Here is a 26,952-nt window from a genome sequence, read left to right as displayed (position 1 = left end):
ATATTCAGAGTAAAATGAAAGTGAAAGATAGAAAGTTGATAAAATTTAAGCTTATATACCGAATAAAGAAAAAAAAGCATTTTACTTCTTTACCCTCAAAAGAAGTTTTTGGGATTGGAAGGGGTGTGGGCAATGGTGAATCCAAAACCTAGAACATTTTAAAACTCAATAAAGTTTTTAACATGTACTCTTTCGAAATAATTCTCTTTATTCCATCCATTAGAACTTTTAAGCAGATACTTTACTTAGTTTTGGGGGAGGTAGAATAATACATATTTCAGGGAGAGAAACATGTAAATAACTCAATTGTTCAATGATAAATGAAATACATGTCTTAGCAGAGATGTAAGCAAACTATCATGGTGGATGAAAGAGTCATTTTGACAGAGGGCTACGGAGGATTTACAAAGAAGGGCATTCCTGCCGGGCATGGACAAGGAAAAGGATTTGATACGGGGGTGAGGTTGGCAGGAAGAAAAAAATATAATGAGAAAAGGTCTGAAATCAAGAAAATACTTGTTTTGGTGAAGAATCAAGAGCCTTGTGAGTCTGGAGTTTTGTCATGTTGGAGGCATGAAGTAAAATTTTTAAAAAATAGTGTTAGTTTGGGGCAGATCATGGAGGTCATTGAATGTGATTTTACAGAATTTCCTTTTTGTTATATAGGTGATGAAGATCCATTGTGTTTACTTTTCTTCTGCAGACAATATTTTAAATTTATCTGATTTTTAAAAAATATTTTATTTATCTTTAGAGGGGAAGGGAAGGAGAGAGGGAAAGAAATATCAATGAATGGTTGCCTCTCATGCATCCACTGCCAGGAACCGGGAACCGGGAACTGGCCTGCAACCGAGGCATGTGCCCTGACTGGGAATCGAACCGCGATCCTGTGGTTCGCAGGCCCGTGCTCAATCCACTGAGCTACACCAGCCAGGGCGTAGATTTATCTGATATTAAAAAGTAAAATTATAAAGTCATCCAGAGCTATGGTTTTTCATTTTTCAATTTTCCTTTTGCCTATAGGCATGCATAATTTTTATAGAGTTGTGATTTTTATATAGCCACTTTTCTGTTTAAATGTTTGCTTTTATAATACAAATATCATTTTATGTTGCTGAGATTATTCTAGTTTTTTAAGTGTGTGTGTACCTCTCTTTATTCTGTTCTTGGGGAAGCTAGCATGAGCAGTGTACTGCGTATAGTCAGGAAGATCTGGTAAGACTTAATCTGGGCTCTTTGAAATCCAGCTTGTATCAGAGTGCATTTCATTGCACTTCTGTTGCTATTATTTTCCCAGAAAGAGTCATCAGTCAAATCATTTCAAATGCAGGTCACTTACGCCGGTGACAGTTTGAAATAATCCATCAGTTTCTCTGCTTGTGTTCAAAATAGTATTTATCAAGCCTCCCGTCAGCCCCTTTAGCTAATTAACCTATTAATATGAATTTTGCAATCAAGGCGTAATTAGAGCTTTCTTCCTTTTTCCATGTTCTCTGTCCCTTAGGAGAAACATCAGGGATTTTCGTGAAAAGCGTGATACCTGGCAGTGCTGCCTACCACAGTGGACAGATCCAAGTGAATGACCAGATAGTTGCTGTAAGTGACCGCCTTCAGCTTTAGAATTGAAGCAAGTTAGGGGAAAAGTTATCCTTATTGTGTGTGAGAGGGGAATGGCTTAATACAGTCTCATAATATTTTAAAAATTTAAATTTGTTAGTACACTGAAATCTCATTAATTTGGACTTTTTCAGTTCTAAGTTTAATTTGCTTTTTTTACTGTCTGTGAAGAAAGCAATCACTAACCATATTTGTAGGAAAAAATAATATATACAACTATATTTTAATATACATACATATATATTTGAAAGGTATTCTAGCATTCTTCTAGAAAACACTTTTCAGGCACCTCTTTACGTTCTTTAAACGCACCCATTTATAAAATTAATAGGTCATTTACTAATCTTTTTATTTCTTTGTAAAAGTGGTTTTTCTAACAGTAATTTGACTATATACAAAATTGAGATGTTTTATATATTTGATAGTATAATAATTACCTTTTTTCAACTTAGATTATTATTTCCTCCAATTAGTAGAAATTAAATTTATAGTTTATTTTAATAATAATTTTGAAGCACACACACAAATATACACACATTTAATTTAGTGGTTTACATGGAAATAAAATTTTGTTTGCATAATTTGAGACTTTTTCTTTCTTTAAGATTCTATTTATTTATTTCCAGAGAGAGGGAAAGGGAGGGAGACATCAATGTGTGGGTTGCCTCTTGCGTGCTGCCCACTAAGGACCTAGCCCACAGCCAAGGCATGTACCCTGACTGGGAATTGAACCAGTGACCCTTTGGTTCACAGGCCGGCTGGCACCCAATCCACTGAGTCACACCAGCCAGGGCTGAGTCTTTGTCTTTCAAGGGCATCTCAGGAAGCACCGTTCGTGACTCTTGGCTTTTACATTACTGGGTTTAGGAATTGTCCTCCAGAGTTTGGAGAGCAGCAATAACAGTGGACCCTGGAGAAAATACTTATGGGGGAAGCAAATGTAATGATGTGCCTGGCTTGAAGAAGATTGAGAGAAGAGGTCTTTTTTATCCTGAGGGACTTCAGAAATGTAGACTTTGGCTTGGCTTAGACGACTAAATATCTTTCTTGCACATACCTTTTCAGAACACTAGAAGACTTAATGGAAGATCCTGGCTGGGTGGCTAGTTGGTTAGAGTATTGTCCCTATATGCCAAGGTTGTGGGGCACATACATGAATCGATCAATGAATACATGAATAAGTTGAACAAGAAATTAATGTTTCTCTCTCTCTCTCAAATCAATAAATTTTTAAAATATGTAAAAAACCCAATGGAGAGAGATCAGTGTATTTCTTCAGAAAAATATCACATATTGGTATGGTAGAGGGGTGAAGTATTGCATGACCCCCTCAATTTTGATGATAATGGCTTCTATTAATACATCCTGAGAACTATGTGTGACAACTGGTTATCCACCTGGAATTTTGAAGGGCATCAGAAAATTAGACCCTTTACCTTCTAGACTGTGAGTTAAAATGTGTGACTTAGGAGTACACATTTGAATTTGCTTTCTAGTGTCTCAGGAAGTGTGTCCACATGTTTTACTACTAATTTTGCATTATTCAAATACTTCCTTAGGTCCAGTACAGATTATTTTGGGGATAAAATGAATTGCCTAATTTGACTCTGCCTTGGCAGAATATAAAGTAGTAGCTGACTTCAAACCTGTTCAATGTGTTTTAGGTTGATGGTGTGAATATTCAAGGTTTTGCCAACCGGGATGTTGTTGAAGTATTACGCAATGCAGGGCACGTGGTGCACTTAACCCTGGTTCGAAGGAGGACACCCTCACCAGCTTCCTCACCTGTGGAACAGCCCCCACTTGTGGAACAGCCCCCACTTGTGGAACAGCCCTCAGATGGAGGTAATGGATTCCGCTGTCCCTCTGGCCACCATGTAGTCTAGATTTGGAAGAGTAGCTAATTGTTAGAAGTTACTCTGAGTCTGGGAAGGAAAATCCACCCACCTTGTGTCATACAATGATGGAGAAGTGAATCGGCTCATCCGTGCACTGAAGAAGAGCTTCCTCTGCCTACTCTAATGTGCAAGTCCAAGTGTGAGAACACGAACCCTGACTCGCAGCAAGCCCAGAGAGCTTCTCGAAATGGTTATGGAAGTCATTTTCCCAGAAAGCTTCCAAATTTCATTTATTGCTTACATTTGAATAATAAAGCTTTGACACCTTCAGTTCAGCAGCTCTCGTTTGTCTAATGCTTTGACATTTTGCAGACTTCAGGTTTCATTTACTTCCAGTGATATATTTGATTCTCATGTCTCTTGATTTACCTTTTGAAGTATAGCAAGAGAAAATAAAACCTGAATTTCCATCAAGAGCATTTTTATTTGTAGAATAATATGTTGTTTTGATTATGTAAATAGTAAATTTTCATTATGGAGCAAAAACATTATTGCATGCATGTCAATTTTTAATGATCAACTTACATATTTTTATTTATTTATTTATTTATGTTTTTAAATTTGAATTGTTCAGTTACTGTTGTCCTGCCTTTTTCCCCTTTACTGTCTCGTGCCCCGTCCCCCCAACTCCCATGGTCAATCCCCCCCACCTCCTCATTGTGTCCATGAGTCCTCTGTTCATGTTCCTTGGCTTGCCCCTTCTCCTTCTCTCCCCTGTCACCCCCTCCCAACCACCCTCTGGTCACTGGCAGTTTGTTCTTTATTTCCACATCTCTGGTTCTGTTTTGCTCATTTGTTTTGTTGCTTAGGTTCCACTTAATTATCAACTTATAAATGTATAGATCAAAATTCAACAATCATGAAGACACATATTCAATTTAAAATGAATGACTAGTTATAAAACCAGTGAGTAAGAAATAATTCCATTAGAATTTATCGAAAGGTAAATATTTCTTTCCCTTTGCTCTGAAGATGTAGTAAGCCTGGAAGCCTTTGCTTTCAACTGCTATTGATTTGTGTTAAATTGGAACTTTTCAAGTTTTATGGGATAGTGGAAATTTTGGCTCCGAAAGACAGATGCCCTATCAACCGCATTGTTCCTATGGAATTCCAAATTGCCTAAATAGTACAAATCGTACAAACGCTATAGTGACCTTAAAAGGTTTACATAAATATTTATATCAATATAATGGTTTTAATATCTCTGATAGAGCATTTGGCTTTGGTCTGTTATGTCAAATGAAGTATGTCATCTGCAGATTAGCAGTTCTTTACTGGGCATGCCTACATTTTAAATTTGTACTGGGAGAAGTTTTGACTCTGAAGCCGTACCTCTTCCTCCAGGGTTTGGGTGACCTTCCTGTGTGTCTCACTAGCGCCCTTGGAACAGCACTCCACTGTAGCATCTGTCGCCCTCCACGGTGGTTGCTTGCTTTGGGCGGCCACTATGAAGGCTGTGGGGGTGCGCCTTTGCCCCTGGCCCGTGTAACACACCTGTGTGCGCCTCCCTCATGGCGTTTCACTGTCTTACTGAAACACACCGCACAACTTCTAGCTCTTGCACAATCCCTTCCTATTATTATTATTATTATTATTATTATTTCATAGTCTTATGATTTATCTTTTAGATAATGGTGGCTGGTAATTTAACCTACTTTGTTTTGTAGCCCACCATCGCATCATTGACCTGCTCGTACTGTAAACTTGGGCCTGTGATTATTATTCCCCATGACTGGCATTTATTCGCCAGCACTGGGCTATATGTTTAGTGTATATCAATGGATTAATAATCTAAAAAATCCTATGCACAGTTTAAAATATCCTGTGACGATCACAAGGAACTTTTCACTGGTTATCCTTCCCAACCATTTATTATAAAAAAATTTCAAACATACAAAAAAATGAAAACTAATATGCCAAATACCCATGATTTAGATTCAGCAGCTTTCATTTTGCTGTATTTACTTCCTCTATTTATGGGTTTTTTTTCCTGAGCCATTTTAGAGCAAGTAGTAAACATTTGGTCCTATATACTTCAGTATACAGCATTAAAGTGAAGGCTATTTTCTTAGATAAACATAGTGTCGTTATCCTACCAAAGAAAATTGATAATAATTCCCTAATATCAAACACCCAACACATACTTAAATTGCCCCTAAATGTGTCTTGTAGCTTCTCTTCTTGCTCCCTTCCCACCCCCCACCTTAGCCCCATAAAATCAAGACCTAATAATGCATTACACTTACTGCATGTGTTATGTTTCTTTGGTTTCTTAATGAAGAAGTATCCCCGCTCCCCACCCCCAGGCAGAGACTTTTTTTTTTAGATAATATTTTATTTATTTATCTTTCGAGGGGAAGGGAAGGAGAGAGGGAGAGAAACATCAATGTATGGTTGCCTTTCGTGCGTCCCCTGCTGGGAGTTGGCCTGCAGGGAACTGGCCTGCAACCCAGGCATGTGCCCTGACTGGGAATCGAACCACGATCGTCTGGTTCGCAGGTCCGCGCTCAATCCACTGAGCTACACCAGCCAGGGCTAGAGACTTTTGAACAGAGTAGTTCCTTTGCCCCTAGAATGCGGCATTCTGAATTGATAGTTTCTGTGTGGTCTCATTTAACCTGTTTCTCTGCACACTGTTTCCTAGAAGGTAAATGTATGTAACCTGAATGTAAGGCTTTACTTACATTCAGGTTAAATATTATTTGTAAGTATACTTTTTACGAGTGATATGTGATTATTTAAAAATAATCTGAAATGACTCGTTTAATCTTTTTTGTGTGTGTTTGAGACACATCGTGATTTGAATATTTGTGATAGAAAGCTTTAGGTATCCTGTTACTGTACTTAGCTGAGGGAGGAATCTCTGCAACCAGGGCAGCGCTCTCCAAGTGCCTTCCAGTTTGCCTGTGCACTGTGTTTGTTATATTCATGATGATATCACATGAGACCCTCGGAGAGCCTGGGACAGGGACCAGCTTACTCTGCAGGTCTTGTTTTCTACCCACCACAACACCAAGAGCCTAAGTCACCAGTGCTCTTGCTCTTCTCCAGAACCATATGGAAAAGCATCTACTCCTGCCTTGTCATTGACATTACCTTGCTTTTCTCTTCCTACTGCCTAGTTCCTTATTCTTTTCAATACTGCCAAGGCAGTTATGTATGTATGTATGTATGTATGTATGTTTGTATGTGTTATCCTCATCTAAGGGCATGTCTATTGATTTTTAGGTAGTGGAAGGGAGGGACAAACACTGATGTGAGAAACATCGACTGGTTGCCTTCTCCTATGTGCTCTGACTGGGGACAAAACTCACAACCTTGGCATGTGCCCCAGCTGGGAATCAAACCCATGACCTTTAAGTTTATGGGACAATTCTCCAACCAACTGAGCCATACTGTCCAGAGCAACATATTTATTTTTTAAAGAAATTCATTGGTTATTTGTTATACTTGAGATTTTAAAGAAGGGAGTCGTATATGTAAGTTACCTGAGGTGTTTGTAATGAAGTTGTGAACCAGTAGAACAGGAGCAGAATAAACTCACTTAGCTGCTGGTGATTCAAGTGTGCAATTCTTGTTGTAGGAGCTGCTGTAGAACCGCCCCAAACACCAGCCGTCTTGCCAACTGGAGCAGTGGAAGTAGAAACTAATTTGGGTGGTGAAGATGAGGAAATGGAATTCAAAATGGATAATCTAAAAAATGACAACACACAAGACTCAGGAAAACTGGGTAAGCACAGAACGTTCAATTCAAAGCCAAGCATGTGGCTTGACTTTTTGTCAAATCACTTTATCATTTGTCGACTATTTTCTCTCTTTATAGTTAATATGCGAGGAGTTTTAGAGGCATTTTGGTGATATAAAATAGGGTATTCTTAAAGTCAAAATCTTAACACTCGTGGCATTGGGGAACCAAGTATATTCTTTTTAATTTTTGATTATATTTATTTTGAATGCATTTTTAGTAGTATATGATGGCTATTTTTTTATCTTGTCAGCATTTTTAATTACTGCATACATTAGCTTGCATATTATGCAGCATATTATGATATAGCTATAGATATATAGCTATCTGTAATATGCATGGCACTATTTCTTTTCATCATAACAATGAATAATGTATGCATGTTTTGTCAAAGCACTGGGGAGCCATATATGTCCTTTACTTTTCTTTTTAACTGGTATGCAACTTTGTTCTTTTACTTTGTACTCTGATACCTCAGTTGCTATAGTTGACTCTGACCTGCAAACATACAGAGTAACGGTCCCCCACAGTCTCCTGCACAGGGTGCTTGGGAAAGCCTTGCCGGTTGAGTGAAATGAAATACTTAGCACCATTCGTGTTCCACAGAAATTTTGGCTCTTGGCTTTCATTGTCTTCTCTCAGGAAAAGATAGCCTGAAGGAAGGAGTAACCCTCATTCAGGTTAAAGTTTTTCCTGTGATTTGGAAATTGACCTTGTTCTTTTTGACCCAAGCAGATTGCAGGTAGTCTGCACTGCTTAGATTCAAGTGAACCCGGAGAGACTTGCAGTGAACTATCAGGTGGAAATCAAATACATTCTGAAGTTAGAAATACTTTTAGAAGTATTTTATCTTCTCTTTGTGGATACTTCTTCCTACATTTTTCTTCATGAGTATGTGTAACTTCAACTCAAGAAGAAGACCAAATTACTCTAATAGCTCCGAAGTTAGCTCTTTCCCTTTCTTCTCTTCTAGACTAGCTGGTTTAATCATTAAATTGACATAAGAGAGATTAGCAGGAGAAAATTTCATATGTGGGGGAATTTCATAAAAATACAAGACCCAAGGGCAAATTGGACACTTGAGGCTTTATGCCATTCTGAACTAAGAAAGGGAGGAGATCATTCACAGGACCATGAGAAGAGCAGATGTTCAGTAATTAGAAGTTGTCTTGCCATGCAAATAGGTCTTTTAGATTAAAAAAAAAAGAGTTATGTCTGATATTAGTTCTTCTGAGTCAGGCCTCCTCTCTAAATTCTTTTGGGTAGTTAAGGGAAAGGTAAGGCCTTTTTTTTTTTTTTTTAGTTTGTGGGGTCTTGATTACCTTCAGCTCAAAACAACCTGCATGCCAAAGTGGCATATTTTGGGGTGGTGTACTCTGCTCCCCTTCATTGTCATTGAAATAATAATTTCAGATCATCATGCTATTTTTTTGGTTATTCTGTATGACCATTTTTTGAAGCCCAGGATTTATTATTGAGCTGCTGAAAACAGATTAATCTCTTTCCTCTGTTACCTAGATTTTCTGCTGTTCTTTAAAACTCACAACTGCCTGTGCTTTCATTGTATGACTGAAAGGTAAAATACAGCGAAAATAATTGAAAGGGAAGTGGCAACATTATTCTACACATGCGAATGAAATATCATTTTTAAATACTGTATTTTAAAGCTTACATTTCAACCAAGACCTCGCAAATTATGTTCAGCTTAGCTTGCCAAATAAGAAACTGCTGTCTGGAGGAGGTTTAACAGGCAGGATGATAGAACTCCTTTTGTGATTTCTTAGGGAAATGTTAGCAGAAGTAGGCACCAAGATGCAGAGTCCACATGAATGGTATTTTTTAATAGGGTCTTTGGTTAGTTATCTCTCTATCCTGAAATGTTTTCTAGCATAGTTATTTCATAGATATTCTTTTGTAAATCTAGTAATTGAAGTTCTTTAGTGTTTAGTAGTCTGAGTCTCTAATGTCTGAGCCTACCTAGCCTGCTTTACTTAATTATTATGTAATTTTTATGTATTAAGATCTAATGTGCTTATTAAGTTATTATATATTGTATAGTTAAGCGTCATACGCATCCAAGATGATCTGTCCATGCTGAAGACTAAAACAACTGATATCTGCAAGTTATGGTTGATTTTAGACATAGGGTTATATTGGTTGTGATGTGTTCGGTGACTTGTCTGATCTTGTGACAAAAATTGAGAGAGTTTTTCTTCAACTTACAGCAAAAAGGTGGAGGTTTGTTTATTACCTGTCACTACTATAGATATAAGATGAAACTATAGTTTTAGCACTTTGACTTTTGCCTAGTAGGCATTACTCAGACTACAGACTGTACTGAGCTTCTGGCTAAGGTCATGTGGAAGACAGGCAGGGCACAACATCTGTCATAGCTCCTTAAATTTCTCTTACCTGTGCACAAAAGGCGATATTAATAGCAAGCAAGGAAATCTTACAGATATAATGAAGCCACAAAGATGAAAGTAAAATCAATGTTTTTATTATATTAAGTCTCATGTACTCGATAGTCAAATTAAAACTAGTCACCTTTATATTCACCCAAGTGAAAAGTCTGAATGGATTGTGTCAATGTGCCTAGTTGATAGGAAAGATAGCTTGATAAGTTTTTACTTTTCCTGTAGGTGAGTGGAAGGTACTACTTTGAAGTAATTAACATTTACATTAAATCCTGTTTGTCCTAACATATAAAGCAAAGCCAGATGCATTTTACTTGTAAACTATAGGGTGTTTACCTATAAACTGTATATAATCCAAATTTTATTTATAACTCATTATTTCCTCTTCCCTTTACGGTTTTCTTTAACAATGAAAGCCCCTTCATAATTTGGTCGTGCTGGTTTTTACATCAGTCTTACAGGATACCTCTGATTTGCTTTACCCAGTAAACCTAAGTTAATGCATTTTTATTTTGTTTATTTCCATTTTACTTACTGAAACTGCTGTTATTGAAGAATTAAGTAGTTAATTGTGTTTGGCTTGCAGTAGCTTCAACATTCTTATGGTTGGTGGTTTTTTTGTTTGTTTGTTTGTTTCATTTTATTTTTGTTTTTGTTTTTAATGCAGAAAGAGGCCCTGACTTTCCAGAAAGCGAGCTGAAATCCAGATGGGAAAACCTACTGGGCCCTGATTATGAAGTAATGGTATGTTAAAAATCTTCAAATAAAATCATTCATGTCTCATTTTATGTCAAGCCCTTAACACTACAATTTAAAGAAACTGGAGAGTCAAAGAGTAGCCAGCCTGCCCGTATCTTTACCTCCTGCCTTTTTGTCCTGTCAATTGATTTGGTTTTTAGCATTTTAAGCTATAACAACCATTAAGGACTGCACACAAGTTTCAGTCACAATTAGCAGACCCTCAGTTCATGTTAAAACCATTTAAGTCAACAATAGGCAGAAAAATATTACGAGAGAGAGGTCTTGCCTTTAAATTTAAAACCTGTCTCAGCTGCTTAAAATTGCTGGCATTTTTATGGTTGCTTTTATGATCTGTTTGTTTTATTGTCCACTGAAAGGGCTGTGGATATTAGTTCTATGTTTCACAAAGAATCTTACAGTTTTATGAGAATAATGAAAGAATGATTATCAAATGTATTGGGGAGAACAGGAAGTAATTTAGGTTAGGTATAAGTTTATAGTGCCAGTGGTCCATTAGACTTCCTTTCACCTGTTATTAGATTCATTGAGTAAAGGGTTGATTACATTTCCTCATATGCATCCACATGAAAGCAGAAAGCTATGCGTAGAAAATCCTCTACAGTGTTCACTAAATGCATTAGTAATAAAATATTCTATTAAATTTCTATTGTCATTCACATTTTCTTACATATGTTTATCATTAGCACTTGTTGGCTGCTTGGATATCTTCTTTTTTTTCTCTTCTTGCTCCAGAATATATAGCCACTATCTATTGTCAGGAATTTTCCAGTGTCCTTAAGATGAGTCAAAACAGTCCATACGTTCTCTTCTTGCTAATTTTGTACTTGCCTGTCAGTCCTCAGGAACTGCTGCTGCTTTACCTTGTAGATTTTGAATGCTATTTTGTCAGTAGGCTGTCAAAGTAGTTTGGTATATCAGTATTTATAGATGGCCAGTTTTGCGATGGGCTCTTCTTTGTTAAAATTTTATCTTCCTTAGAACTACTCTTCCAAATATCATTTCTTTCATGGAGAGGTTATAACAGAGGGGCTAGAAAAAGGGGCTAGACAGCATTCAAAGTTGGGAATTTAAAGTGGCAGTTATTCCTTAGGGTTGTAGCATGTTCTGAGGAGTGAGGAACACAAAGTAGAGGCCAGGCAAGAGGAATCGGAGTCAGGCTTGCATGCACTCCAGTGTTTTTCATTTTATTTTCTTCCAGAACCTACTTATCTGCAGTACTTTCAAAAGCTTTAGTTGGCTCCTTGTTTAATTTATCTCCTCCTTCCAGATGCACCATATTTCATTAACAACTTACAGATGCAAATCATCAGTGAAGTATTTTGCTTGTGAGCCATTTATTTCTGTGGATGTCCACCACTGGAGCTCTGAATAATAGTTTTAGGCCAGGATTAAAAGCTTAGGGATTCCATGAGCTTTCCACCAGTCCAGGTCTCACTGTGTGGGTGCTTGCCAGCTGTTTCTCCTCAGGAAACGGTTGGACTTGCTGTGGAAAGTCAGACGCGTCAGTTTTTCCGCACTTGTCTGACTTCACTGACCTTGCAGGCTTTAATGTAAGCCTGGAATTTAAAAATAAGAATGACCGTACTCTTGGTTTTGTCAAAAGAATGAAATTTTTATGGATTCAATATAATGGAGAATTAAATTATATTAAAATTTTAGGGGTCATGGAGTTTTAAAAATAGTATTTGTAAATATATTTTCCCATCTCCTGATTCAACTTTTGAATAACTCAGGAAAAAAGATTTCTGTGGAGAACAACAACAGAAAAGCAAATAGTCTCTAAAATGGATTATGTGTTATAAAATTAAGAAATACAGAAAAGAGATTAGAATGCAGGTCAGATGGAATATATAGGCTTAACAGATTTTTTCAGGAAATATAGGAAAAAATAAAGATATGCTTTTACAAATATTGGATATATATATATTTTTTTGTAAATGTAGGTTGCTACTTTGGACACACAAATTGCCGATGATGAGGAGTTACAGAAATATTCAAAGGTAAGCATTATTTTCTAAAAAGTTATTTTAAAAATAAAGTTATTATTTTTAAAAAAAGGTATTTTGTTGTTTTCTCTAAGATTTTATCAAAGAAAATAAATTACTGCTTTAAACCTAAGGTTTCCAGAATTTCGTCTTAGACATTTTCTGGAAATGTGATGAGTTCTCCACTTGTGAAAGGCGATGGTGAGAAAAACCTGAGAAGAATTTGGGGCCCTTTGTACCACTTCCCAGAAGCCAAAAACTCAGGTTTGACTGTTTCACCCACCATAAAGGTGGTACCCAGGGCAACACGGTGCACACTGTGTGCAGGCTTTTCATTATGCAAAGGCCTTGCAAGTGTTGACTAAAATCAAGCCCACAAATACAGACTTCAAAAAATCCTTCAGGTCCAGATGTTTAAGGACAGAAAAGTGGTTTATCTTTGAGTATAAGCAATGCTTTTTCTTGAACTTTAAACATTGTATAGTGAGAGCTTTATTTCTAATGGCAAAATGCCAGAAGGTAACTTTTACAGTTTTTAGTGTCCTCTCACTACAAATTAATTTTATACTTCCTGTCCTACAGGATAATCAACAGCCAAGGCGTTGAAACTTAGAGAAGTCTGCTAGGTGGCTGTCTCAACAAATGATGAGGAAGGGAATGTTTTCTTATCAGAATAGTTTCAAAAATTACACTGTAATCCCACATGGGTTATGGGAACTGAGCTCCACTTAAACTCTGCTGTCTGGTGTGTGTGATGAGCTGTCGAGTCGGCTCCAACCCCTGTGACTCTGTGAGTGAGGGATGTCCGCAATGTCCTGCCCTCAGCGCACCAGCTCCGTTCCTGTGTCCTCATGCTTACAGCTTCTTTTATAGAGTCCATTTCATAGTTGGTCCTCCTCTTTTCCTGTTGCCTTTGTTTTTCCCAACATTATTGTCTTCTCTAAAGAACCCTGCCTTTTCATGATGTGCCTGAAATAGGATGGCTTCAGTTTTGGGGTTTTTGCCTCTAGCTCTGAGTTAGGCCTAATTAGCAGTAGGACCCTCTTGTCCATCTTTCTGGGGGTCTAGGGTGTCTGTAGAGCGGTTCTCCAACACCGTATTTCAAATGAGTCATTGTTTTCCCTATCAGCCTTCTTCACTGTCTAACTTTCACATCTGTACGTAGTAATGGGGAACACGGGTGTGGATGAACTTTGCCCTAGTCTCTCATGAGACATCTTTGTTCTTGGAGACCTCCATTGCTGCCCTTTTGAGTCTCAGCTTTGTCTTGATTTCTTGGCTGCAGGCTCCATTTGAATGGACGAGTGAACCAAAGTTAGCAAAATCTTTAACAGTTTCAAAGTCTTGATTGTCTGTAAAAGTTGTGTATTATTTCTGTGTTCATGATGTTCAAATGCAGTCCCATTTGGGCACTTGCTTTTTTCACTTTCATCAGAAGTCATTCAGAACATTGCTACTTTCTGCCAGGAAAATGTTTCTGCTGCATATCTGAACTCACTGCTATTTTCACTCCTTACTCCTATTTCCAACCATTTTCACTCCTTACTCTAAGTCTAGCCCAGTTTTTCATGTAATATCTTCTGTATACAGATTAAACAGACAGGGAGGTAAAATGCACTCTTGTCTGACATCTTTGCCTAAAGGAAACCATTCCTTCTCCTCATAGTCTTCTGTCCTGACAGTGGCTTCCTGTCCATGATACAGGTTAAGTCCTGGGACAATAAATGCCTCAGCACACCCATTTCTTTCAGAGCAACCCATAGCTTTTCATGATAGCAGCAACCACCTGTAAAACCTAAACTGACCTTCTGAAGTTCTTTGGAGCATTCCAGTATCTAGAAAATGCTTGCTATTAGGTGCTGAGTGCCTCTTCGTTTTCTAAATCCAGCATGACCACCTGGCATTTCTTACTCTGCGTAAGTTGGAAGCCATTAGTGCATCACCTCGAATATCATTTTACTTGCGTGGGCAGTTAGAGCTCTGGTCCTAGAGTTACTGCACTCCTTGGCATTCCCTTGCTTGAAGATTGGGCTGTATATCAGACATTTCCAGTCTGTAGGCCATTGTTTTGGTTTCCATATTTGTTGACATATCCTTGTTAGGATTATTACAGATTCGGTCTCTGCTGCTTGAAATGATTCTGTTAGTATCCCATCTACGCTTGGTGATTTCTTTCCTTCATTAAGTATTTATTTCATGCTGTCACATGCACTATTCAGAATGAGTTTTCTCTGTCCTGTGTGGGTTTTAAAAGAAGTTATTTCTTTAAATAGTTCTCCTATTTCTTTCTTTGTGATGAATACTTCTCTTCCATAATTTTATATTAAAAGTGCTATAATTTTCTAGGTTCGGATTTTCAAGGCTGATGCTATGGAGAGTATTTCCTTCCCAAGATAACCTCCATTTTGAGTTACTTCCTTGCTGTGCCTAGTGGACCAACTGACCGAGCTTTCCTCAGATGTGCAATGTGACAGCGATGTGGCACGACTTCTAGTTAGCTTTTTTTTAATTTAATTGTTGTTTAAGTACAGTTTTCTATCTTTTATTCCCATCCCAGCCCATCCCCTGAGTGCTCCCCATCTCTCTCCCATTTGCACCCCCCTTAGTTTTTGTCCATGTGTCCTTTATACTTGTTCCTGTAAACCCTTTCCCTTTTCCTCTCCCCTCTGGTCCCTGTCAGCCTGTTCTCTATTTCAGTGTCTTAGGTTATATTTTGCTTGCTTGTTTGTTTTGTTGTTTAGGTTCTTGTTAAAGGTGAGATCATATGGTATTTGTCTTTCACTGCCTGGCTTATTTCATTTAGCATAATGCTTTCCAGTCCCACCCATGCTGTTGCAAAGGGTAGGAGCTCCTTCTTTCTTTCTGCTGCATAGAATTCCATTGTGTAAATGTACCATAGTTTTAGGATCCATTCATTTACTGATGGGCACTTAGGTTGCTTCACACTTGCTATTGTAAATTGTGCTGCTATGAATATTGGGGTGCATAGGTTCTTTTGGATTTGTGTTTCAGGGTTCTTAGGATATAATTCTAGCAGTGGAATTGCTGGGTCAAAAAGGTAGATCCATTTTTAGTTTTCTTAGAAAATTACATACTGTTTTCTATAGTGGTTGTACCAGTCTGAAATCCAACCAGTAGTGAACTAGGGTCCCCTTTTCTCCACAACCTCTCTAACACTTGTTTGTTGCTTTGTATGATGGCCATTCTGACCAGTGTAAAGTGGTATCTCACTGTGGTTTTAATTTGTGTCTCTCTGATAGCTAGCGATATTGAGCATCTTTTCATGTGTCTCTGGATCCTCTGTGTATCCTCCTTGGAGAAGCATCTGTTCAAGTCCTTTGCCCACTTTTTAATTGGATTGCTTGCTTAAAGTGGAGTCGTTTAAGTTCTTTGTATATTTTGGAGATTAAACCTTTGTCTAGGTATCATTGGAAATATGTTTTTCCGTACAGTTGGTTCTCTTTTTATTTTAATACTGTTTTCTTTAGCTGTGCAGAAGCTTTTTATTTTGATGAGATCCCATTTATTTATTTTTTCCTTTATATCCCTTGCTCTAGGGGACATATCAGTAAAAATGTTGCCGCATGAAATATCTGAGATTTTCCTGCCTATGTTCTCTAGGACTTTTAGTGGTGTCCCAGCTTATATTTAAGTCTTTTATCCACTTTGAATTTATTTTGGTGTATGGTGTAAGTAGGTGCTCGAATTTCATTTTTTTGCACATAGCTGTCCTCTAGTTAGCTTTTCAACTTTTAAGTCATTGACAAAGTCATCTTTATATTCAGTTAGAATTGTCACTAATTATTAATTCAATCAAAATATATTCAGAGGGATTTAATTCAAAAGGAGACTAAGAAATAGAAGTACCTCACCAAGCTTCACTTCTTAGTACTCAGTAGTATAGTTTACTGATTACGTCGACTCTGGAGCCAGACTGCCTGAGTTCAAATTCTGGTTTATCCACTCACGAGCTTTTGAGATTATCTGAACTGCACGTCTCACAGTTTTGTTGTCCGTGAAAAGGAAATAGTAATAGTTTAGTGTCTGTCTCATGGGATGTAGAGGAATTAATTATAATGTACATAGGATAATTGCAAGCACATAGTAGGCTGTTATCATTCAGCCTACTATGAATGATAGTAGGCTATCATATCCTTATATGAGGTATCATTCGTATAAATCCATGATTTTTCCCTAAAATTGTACTTTAATTTATACTAAACTTTTTGATACTGGATATTTTGTATTTAAGCATCTCTGAGTTTACTGAATTTCCTGTACCTGATATGCTACTAGCACCCATCTATTGAGTCCTTAATTTTAATTTCAGTTTTCTATTCTAAAAATTGTTTTATTCCTTTTTCGATTATAATTCTTTTGATGCAATTCTCAATTCAATTTAAAAAATCTATGTGTCGTATTTTTCTCTATTTCTTGAACATATCAATCATAGTTTATAAGGACTTCAAGGAATTAATTTTATTATCTGGATCAAGTTTAGATGAGTTTCTACTGTTTGATGTTTTCTTATCATGGTTACTTGGTTGTATCTCTCATCATGCTCTAATTGGATCGAATGCCTGACATTTTGTTTGCCAACTACAAGTCTTTCAGCGATGTTATCTCTGTCCAATAAGGAGATCGTGTGCGTGTCTGTGTGTGTGAGTGAGAGAGAGGGTCGGAGGGGGAGAGAGAGCAAATGAGGGTGGGCGATCATCTCTGGGACAAGGCAGGAGTACAGTTTTGGCAAGGTTCAAACTATGTTTGGTTTGCCTCTGCTCCTAGGACATAGCCTCCCAAGTGCTCCACATGAGTCTGGGACTGCTCACCAGTCCCTCTCCCTGCTGGGAACTAAACTCCATTTGGGGCCTCTGAAATCTTTGCTTTGCTCTTCAGTGGTTTCCTGGTTAGCTTTTTAGCCTCCGTTTCCATATAGCATTAGAAATCAAGAGATGTCATCAGTGAAGAACATGGCAGGCTCAGGCTCAGTCTGTCCTGCAGTATAGCTTCAGTCATCCATCCTCCCATGTACAACCCTTTGTCCTCATTATCTATAATAAGTAAAAAAGGATCATAACCATACTCTGTGTACATCTTAAAGAATGTCATCATCTTTCTCCAAGCAAAAGATGTCCCTCTCACCTTTCTTCCCTAGTTCCTTGCCACTCACTAGTTTCGCCTTTCCAGATCAACTTTATGCAACATCGCATATATATATTGTATATATATATCTAGTATAGAGGTGTGGAAGAATTTTGAGTTGAACAGACTTTCAGTACCACCTATGGAAGCTCACCAGCACATTCAGCTGTTTTTTTACTCTTTATTCATTCATTCACTCATACATTTATCAGATATTTTTAAATATCTATTCTATGCTCCTCTATTGAGTGCTGGGTTTCAGAAGAGAGAGCATAGCAAAAAAAAAATCCCTGCCCTACTGAACTTATATTTTAGCAGAGATGATAGAAAAGAAGTACGTTGTATAGTATGGGTGATATTTGCCATGCAGAATATTAAGGAAGGGAGGCTGGAGAAGGAGTTCAGGAGAATGTAAGTTTGCAGTTCGAGGGGTTGATGAGGGAAGGCCTCATTAAGGAGGTGACATTTGGGGAAACTCTTCAGGAGGTAAAATAGCAGCCTAATTTTTTCTACTGAGTGCGAACCATAACACTATGTCATAGATGATTAAATATAAATATATTTCATATATGACTTAATGTAGCTCAGTGCCGATGCATAAGAATTGTTCAGTAAAGGGTAGCTTTGTTTCCTAATTGTATGCTTCATGTACTTTTAGTCTGTGACCTTTTAAAGGCTCCTTTAAAAATGTTTTTAATTTATTGATTTTACAGAGAGAGAGGAAGGGGAAGAGAGAGAGAGAGTGAGAGAAACACTGATTTGTTGTTCCACTTATTTATGCATTCATTGATTGAGTCTTGTATGTGCCCTGACTGGGGATTGAACTCACAGCCTTGGACTGTCGGACAGTGTTCTAACCAACTGAGCTACCCGGCCAGGGCCAAGTCTCTTTTTCTATAAATACGTATTTTATTTATTTTTTATTGTATTTTTTCTATTATCATTTATTTCCCCTAAAGCTCCTTTTTAAAAGCAATTTTTGTAGCTATTATGAAACATTTAGTTATTGATTATTAATGGAAATTTTGTTCCTGCGAAATACTTTTTATAAGAATTTTTGGCTTGGAAGAAAAAGTCACTCGCAATTTCACTATTTTCATAGTCATTTGTTACCTGTATATCTTTACATATTTATAGGTGGTTACCCAACCTTTTGTGTAATATATATATATATATACACACATATATATATATATATATGAGAGAAGGGAGATACACTTTTCCCTCATAACATTCTCACACATATTTACTTTATTATATTGATTGATTAATTATAAATGTCCACATATTATTTATTTTGATGAATTATTATTTTTAAAAATCCCCTTAAGGTTAGAAGTTTAATTTAGTTAATTTGTTTGCTTCTCATTTATCCTCACAATATCTATTCTCATCCATACCCATTTCACAGATGAGAATACTGAAGTTTGCTTCAAATTATACACCCAGATAATAGGACAGGCAGGTTGCAGCTTAGAGCACATTCATTCTTTCATTCATTCACTCATTCTTGAAATAGTTACTGACCTCCTACTGTAACAAATCAAGGGTTACCTGGCTTCTAAGTCTGTGCCATTCTTTATCTTTTTGAATAGATAATATATGGACAAGACATAATATTAAAAAGTTACTGAAGTGTGTACTGCAAAAAATAAGTTTCCTTCGCATCCCAGTCCCCTTGTACTCCCCTGCAGAGGCAACCAACCTCTATCACCAATTCTCAAGCATGTAATTGTATACTTTGCTGGTCCCAAACAACTATAGTAACAGTGGCCATCGACTAGGGCAAATAGCCTATCAGAAACATTAGGGTAGCCCTGACCAGTGTGGCTCAGTTGGTTGGGCATTGTAAGTGAAGTGTTGCCAGTTCGATTCCCAATCAGGGCACATGCGTGGGTTCAGTCCCAGCATAGGGCACATGCAAGAGGTAACTAATCAGTGTTTCTCTCCCTCTCTTTCCCACCCCCTTTCCATGTCTCTGAAAAGTCAGAGGAGTTTGTCTTGCATTGCCTGTGAGAACACACCTGACTGGAGGTCGTCATGCTGTGTTTTGCCCTTAGTTTAGAAGTTGTAGCCTATTCTTGGAAAGCTTGATTCTTATTTGTGGTAAATTCAGTACCTCTTTCCACCTAATCTTTAATAAATTTAATATTCTGTGTATGTTATTAGAACTAGTTATGGGGTTCTTTCAGTTCCGTTTTGAGTTCAATGTTTTTGGAAGCATTTTCCACCATCCCACTGACATACATATTCCTTTCCAGAAGTTTTTTCCCCTCCTGAGCAACATCATTTATTTATATTCCTATTTGAGCATTTTGATATCTTGTTTTAGGGCCCTAGAAGGAGAGCTTTTGAGCTTTTGAGCTCATTAGTGAAATGAATGAGCTGTGGTTTGTTTCATGACAGATCTCTCCAACTCCTGGGTTCAAGGCCGCCTTTGATCTTGATCATTTTAGCCCTGACAGTGAATCCCACCATGGCCACACTTTCCTTGGATGCATTTCCTTGGATGCATGTCCTTGCATCCTTTACTCTTCCTATCAGGATCATGACAATCTTGCTGCTCATTAGCTTTGCCAATTACAATAGGACCCCTTGCAAAGTGCATTGAATGAGCATCAAAAAGCATTATAGGCCATGTGTGTGAAGCTGTCAGTCATCTGTCTGTCGCAACCACTCCTGTCATTTTAGCACTTTCTGTTCTCTAGGAACTCAGAATACCAAAGGGGTGGACAACTGAAAAAGACAGGCGAAATGGTTGATTTGCTTGGTTGCTAAATGAAGCTGAGACAGGTAATTAAACAGTCCTGCTCCTGCAGAGAGGCCCGCAGCCCTGTGATTCAAAGTCCCAGAAACCCAGCTGCACTCAGATTTAGATTCAGAGCTAATATTAGGTAGGCCTCTTTCAGATTGACAGACTTTGTAAACATCATTTCTGGTTTATTTGCTCAGCATGATTAAAGATGGAGCATGTGTGTTTGCTTGTGGTTTAAGTTTCTAGGGAGCACGTGGTGTTTATAGATATGAGCTGGAATAGCCCAGAAGGGTAGAGCTTTGTGTCTGGTGGGCAAGGGACTCCATTGGTGAGTCTCTGCTGCTCTTCGGTGCTTCAACTTATTCTTGATGCCTGCTATTCCTCGGATTTGAGGAGAGGGCTACGGTTCAACCATGTGAACAGAACAGGATTGATAAAGGGCTGGAATGGGAGATTGGAATCAGTTCCCTCCTTAACCCTTTTGTTTTTTATTGGGGTGGGGGGGCACATTGTTATGTAAGCATCAAAGATCTCTGTGTGTACAGTGATGTCTTTGTTTTAATTTGGACACATTTCTATGCAGAAATTGCTACCACAGTCTATTCAGTTACTCAAACCAAAAACTTAGAGATTAATCTTTTTCACTTACCCCCCACAAGGAGTCCCCCAGCAGGCTCTTTGTAGGGCTCATTCATTCTAATCCTTCAAATCTCAATTTAAATGTGTCCCCATCTCTGTGAAACCTGTTCTTGGCCAACTTTCCAAAATGGGCTGTGCCAGTTACGTCTGATGTCTGTACCCATATTCGTTCCTTCATACCACTTATCACAATAAATAATTATTTGTTTATTTTTCACTTGTTTGCTGGTGAATTATTTATTTACTTCTTTGTTTGCATGTGTCTGCTTTCTCTCTTGCTTATATATTGTCTGTCTCCACACTAGGTGTTAATTCCATGATGGTAGAGATGGTTTCTTTCGCTCACCCTATAATTGTAGCTCATAGCTCAAATCTTTGCATAGTTTATATCCCGTAAATACGTGCTAGGTATTAACCTAGATTACAGATGAGTACTATGCTGGTCCAATCTAACTCTCAAAAAGAATTTTTTTAAAAAGCAGTTCCAATTTGTAGCGTATGTGTGGTGTAACAGTCCTACATTTTGGTAGGCTTCAAGCTACCGAAATGACATGACGGAGGGCAAGTGGGAAAGGATTCCAAGTAAGCACTTCACTGTTGCAGGTTTCTCTGTGGGGGCAGGACTGTTTCTTTACCCAATCCAGCTGCACTGAGCAACGAAACAAATCCTTGCATCTCTGTCGTTCACCCCTTCAGTAGTCTCTAAGTTCTCAGAGAGTATTTTTACCATACATATATAACAGAAGTCACTTCAAGAACATAGATAAAATATGTTAAAAATAATTAGGAATTGATGGACTTTGAATACTTACGACATTTATTTTTAGTATTTAATTGTAACCTTATATAATCTGATTTTTAGTACTGGCTATATTTAATAACTGGTTTGCAAAATTCCTGAAAATTGAACAACCTGCTCTTTAGTGGTAGGCTTCAGTACCCCGCTGCAGATGACTTCTGGGTAGACCCACTGACCACTCTCAGCCAGAGGATTTGGCTCATAAACAAAGGAAGGAAGAGAGTTGGCTGAGATGGGTGAATACATTGTTATCACAGAGGCATCTTTCTGAGAGTTTTTGTTCACCTTTTACCATTCAAGAAAAAGGCAGGAGTGTCTTCTTCTGGCTCGGTGTGCAGATTTGGTGTAATGACTGGAGGAGAGAATAAAGCGGCAGCAGTGGGAAACAAGGAAATCCGAGAGGGAGCAAGAGTGGAAACCCTCTAAACCTTTCATTTGCAGAATTGAACATCTTATTGCCAGTGGGGGCTGTAGATCTGAGGTGCTTGGTGGTCAAGAGCACTTACTTTTCAGGAAATTAGCCCAGGGCCAAAAGTCATTTATGCCTGTTTTAAGTTGCTGAGGTCTTAGTCAGCTGGATTACTTGCCACTTCAAATTTGCTTGTGTGATCTGTAGTGGGAGGGAGATGAACACCAGGTGGTGTCTGAGGCAAGGCCTGTGGAACTCTGTGGATTCAGAGCAGATACTAAGAGGAGGTGACAAGCCCAGAGGTCACAGAGAATAGGGAATAAAAGGGAAAGAGCCATGTTGTGGATGCATTGTGACCTCATGTAGGGTTTTCTCCTAATCAAATAAACAGTTGGGGTAGACCTGGTGTTCTTAGATAAATGGACTATTGATATAAGAAATATAAATCATAATTAGTATCATTTACCATATTTGAGTTTATGTAGTCACAATAGGAAATTATTAGCTTAGTCTTTGGAAGTCAAGGGAATGAAGTTTGGTGAATGCCTTTGAACTTTGCAGCCAACAACACCAAGACACTCATCTCTTTCCTGTGACATTGGCTAGTTTCTTAGCTTTTGACTCATTGCTTAGTGCATGTAATTCCTTTTAAGCCAAAGGCACCAACCTTACACTGGAATAATGATTACCTCTTACTACACACCCATACCTCCCCCAAAATCAAAAGTCATTTTTGTTTAAGGTTATGAGATGGAGAAGGACATCTTGAATGAGATGCCATCTCTCATGGATTAGTTCAAATAACATTTTTTTTTAAAAATAAAATGTTTTCTGTTACAGTCAAATAACATTTAACGAGCCCATGTTTGTGCCTGGTACTGTCTCAGGGCCTGAGGTTATAGAGAGAAGAGATGTGACTCTGCACTCAGGCAGGGGGGACAATCATGAAAACAGAAATTTTAAACACAGTTATGTAGTGAGCTGTGATGGCAGTGTGCCCAGGATCAGACTGGACCCCCCGAAGGAGGTGGGTTAACTCAGATATCAGGAAGTACTTTCTGGAAGTGACACTTTTTGCATTGAAGTGGGCATGGAAGTTAATTAGATAATAAAGAGTGAGGATGTTCTGAGAGATGAGAATCAATACTGGGAAGTTTGAAGTGCCTAGGGCTTAGAACTGAAGGTAGGACTTTGTGTGTCTGCTTCTTTATTCTCAGGGAATCTAAAATGGAAAAAGGAGTCCGAACAAGAAGACAAGCAACTTCATATTTTACTTGGGGCTACTTTTCCCATATTGTCCTCTTCCTGGATTTTGGTGATCTGATTCAAGGGGTGGGGCTTTTTCTGTCAAGTACTGGTTGGAGAATTAACAGCCAGACAGGCCCTTGTGGTGTTTGATGCTATTGCTCTGTATTTTGTCGCAGCTCCTGCCCATTCACACTCTGAGGCTTGGCATGGAAGTGGATTCCTTCGATGGGCACCATTACATCTCTTCGATTGCTCCAGGTGGTCCTGTTGATACTCTGAGCCTCCTTCAGCCAGAGGATGAGCTTCTTGAGGTAAAATTTAGAAAGAAATAGACAGGAGTTTTTAAACTCCAGGAGAATGTGTTCCCACCAGAAATCCCCTGAGTTATATTATTGCCAATGCCAGTGAAATATGACCTACTTAGAATGAAAAATTGGAGACTATAACTGGTCACCAAAAACTTGGTGACTATAGTTAATATGCTATGTGTGTACTTCAAGGTAGCTATGAGATGATGGAATTGTTAACTAACCTTACTGTAGTAATCACACACACATACATACACATCAGATAATCACATTATATACCTTAAACTTACACAATGGTATATGTCAATTATATCTCGGTGAAGCTGGAAAAGATAAATGAAAGAGAAAGTAAGATATAAACAATTTATGTAATGATAAAGGAAGTAGATAATATGCTTTAACTTCATTTCCTCCATCTTCTGAGATGTCTGAGTGCTTATTTAAATAAATGACTAAGAAATAAGCTAATGCCCTATTTTAGTTTGATAGCATAATTAGTATTTTTTTGAGAAAAATTTCTTTTTTTAAAGATGTTATTTATTTATTTTTAGAGAAATGAGAAAAGAGGGAGAAAAGATGGAGAGAAACATCAATGTGCAGTTGCCAGTCATGCATCCCCTGCTGGCAACCTGGCCAGCAACCCAGGCATGGGCCCTGACTGGGAATCAAACTGGCAACCCTTTGGTTCTCAGCTCGTGTTCAACCACTAAGCTACATCAGCCAGGGCGCAAAACCCTTTTTAAGAATCTAATTCATGACCCTTAGAAATGTGAAGTTACATGTATTTGCAGGTTTGTCGATTATTTCTTATCAAGATTAGAGCTGGATGACCTTGGACTTATGTGTTCTTCACTGCTTTTTAGATTGTCTCCTTGGGGCTCACAACCCCCAGCATGGCAGCCTCTAGTGGGCTCACTCAGGCTCCCCAGCTGCTACTCAATCAGATCAATTCTATAGCACTTCTGCTTTGACTTGACTTTCTTAGGAGATTTTGTTAAATTGAAAAGTTCTGTAATGAACGCAATAAACAAACCAATCAATACTGAAATTCCTAATTTTATGTATAAAAAAATAAGACATTGGTGCTCGCTTCGGCAGCACATATACTAAAATAAGGCATTGATTTCCTCCAGCTTTTTAGACTGGTAGAATGATAACTTTAGTTTGTGTTTTCTAACTCTTTTTTTACTGTTATTAAATATCTCCCATTACTCGTAAGCTCTTAAAAAAGATGTGGGGAATGGTCAAACTTAGAGAAGACTGCATAGAAGAGATTTATTCTTCCCAAGAGTTAAGGAACCACAAGAAGCCCTCGTTTGGGTTTAACAGAATCAGCCTAGTAGCCTTAGCCAAGATTAGAATCCCACAAGCCTTGATTATAGAAATTTCTTTCTAAAATTTATGTTTTCTCAAAGTGGGATGACAAAGCTCCCAAACAGGTTTTTTGTTGAGTGAAACTGCATTTTCTTAGCAGTGTCCAGCCACCTAGAAGAGTACGGTCTTAAGGTTTGAGGGAAAAGGGCTATGACTGATTGTCATCAAATTCTGCCATAGGTTTGGGAGGGCAGTGCCCTGGAGTCTTATAAAAGGTAGTAAGTTTTTTAGCTGTTCATGGAATGATAGTGGGATGCTTATTGGCGATTAAGGCTCTAGGTTTTACTATATCACTTATGGTTTTTTATTCAGAATCATGTCTTTCTGATTTGCTGGGTACATGGCATAGCTTTGTGGGTATCACACATGGCAATCTGTAGATTGGAGACCATTTGCAAACCACCTGTCTAATATGTAGCTGTTAGATATGGAGAAATGAGACATATTACTTTGGCAGATGTGGAAATATGGGCCAAAATCAGTTTAGTTCACTTTTTTGTGGTAAAATATACAAAACATGTAATTTGCATTTTAAGCATTTTTAGTGTATAATTTGGTGTATAATTCACCACTAGTATGTGGTAGGTGATAAAGAAATGTTAGCTGGATCTGAGTAGACCAAGTATAAATGATCCCAGCCACCAACTGAGTTCTCTGAGCCTTAGCCAAGACTAGAACTTCATAGGCCTTCAGCCTTGTAAGAGAATGTGGTGTCATAAGGTAGCATGAAAACATGAATTTGTAAGTGCAGGTTTTGGGTGAACGAACTTGGAATACAGAAAGAAGCACAGATCTGCAAGTCAGAAGAGCTGCTTTTGGTTCTGAATTTGCCACAGCATAACCATGTCCCTGGGCATGTCACTCAACTTTTTTGAGAATCAATAAATGCCTACTTCACTATGCGTTTGTGAGGATTTAATGGAGTGTCATCCACGTAAGCTCTAAAGCATTATCTCACTGTGAGATGTTGGCAATATTATCACTGTGGAGAGGCATAAGCAGTCTCTATGTGATAGGCAGAGTGAGGATTGAGTGCGGTAATGTATCGGCACAATACTTATGCAGTATCATGTATTCTGCAAATGAGTACACGTGTGTGTGTGCATTTTCTAGTCACAGTCTGAACAGTTGAGACATGACAGCACTTCTGAGGGTCTCAAGTTGAAAGACCTAGAGAAATATTGTGAACTCTAAAATACAAGTTGGTTGCTTCTGAGTAACCAAATGTAGAAATAATAATTTTCAAAAATCTCTGTAAAGTTAGCCAAATAAACTCCTGAACTTAAAGTGTGTTTGTGTGTGTTTAATGTATTCCTTAGAGTTTAAAACCAGAAACACAAATATGCTTTGGGGTTAGAACACTGTGCCAAGTCTCAGCCCAGAGCAGCTATTTACAGCAGCCATAAATCCCCCTAGATAGGAGTTGGTAATGGGAACTGTGGCCAATCCCTTTAGAGACAGAGTACAGTGGGGAGGACTACCAGGCACTGCCATAATAATTAGAGACAATTCAAATAAATAAATAATGAGCCAAATAAATATTTAAATGTACTCCAAGATAAAAACCTGAAAAGTTATTTTCTAATTTGTTGAAGTCTAGTGAAACAAAAACTGATACTGTGTATGGGTAGAATTCTTGCCTTGCTTGTATGTGCTTGCTTTATTTTTCAGGATAAGTTATTACCCATTTGGTTGGTTTTAGAACTTTCTGTGCTGTGGCACCAGTTGGTACCATGGACATGGTGTGATCAGTGATGGGTACCTCCCTGCCCATTCTGGGGTATAGTTAGCTTATAATTCTCCCAAGGAAGACCATCATCTGCTGCTGAACTTGTCTCCTGGGCCCTTTCATCA

The 26,952-nt window shown here is 38.0% G+C and overlaps 1 protein-coding gene across 5 annotated transcripts in view; it reads left to right on the top strand.

The window, feature by feature from the left end:
• The window catches only part of PATJ (PATJ crumbs cell polarity complex component), a 330,197-nt gene that overhangs the window by 39,009 nt on the left and 264,236 nt on the right, over window positions 1–26,952 (top strand). For all 5 annotated transcript variants that reach the window (XM_037043696.1, XM_037043706.1, XM_037043682.1 and 2 more), the window contains exons 10-15: window positions 1,505–1,596; window positions 3,282–3,462; window positions 7,099–7,245; window positions 10,345–10,421; window positions 12,383–12,439; window positions 23,593–23,727. In XM_037043696.1, the coding sequence (XP_036899591.1) occupies window positions 1,505–1,596; window positions 3,282–3,462; window positions 7,099–7,245; window positions 10,345–10,421; window positions 12,383–12,439; window positions 23,593–23,727 (689 nt within the window). The remainder of the gene's footprint in view (window positions 1–1,504; window positions 1,597–3,281; window positions 3,463–7,098; window positions 7,246–10,344; window positions 10,422–12,382; window positions 12,440–23,592; window positions 23,728–26,952) is intronic.

The sequence above is a fragment of the Sturnira hondurensis genome, unplaced genomic scaffold (assembly GCF_014824575.4).
Source record: "Sturnira hondurensis isolate 20B ecotype Veracruz unplaced genomic scaffold, ASM1482457v3 Scaffold0000648, whole genome shotgun sequence".
Taxonomy (NCBI): domain Eukaryota; kingdom Metazoa; phylum Chordata; class Mammalia; order Chiroptera; family Phyllostomidae; genus Sturnira; species Sturnira hondurensis.
This window is presented reverse-complemented; position numbering and strand designations above follow the sequence as displayed.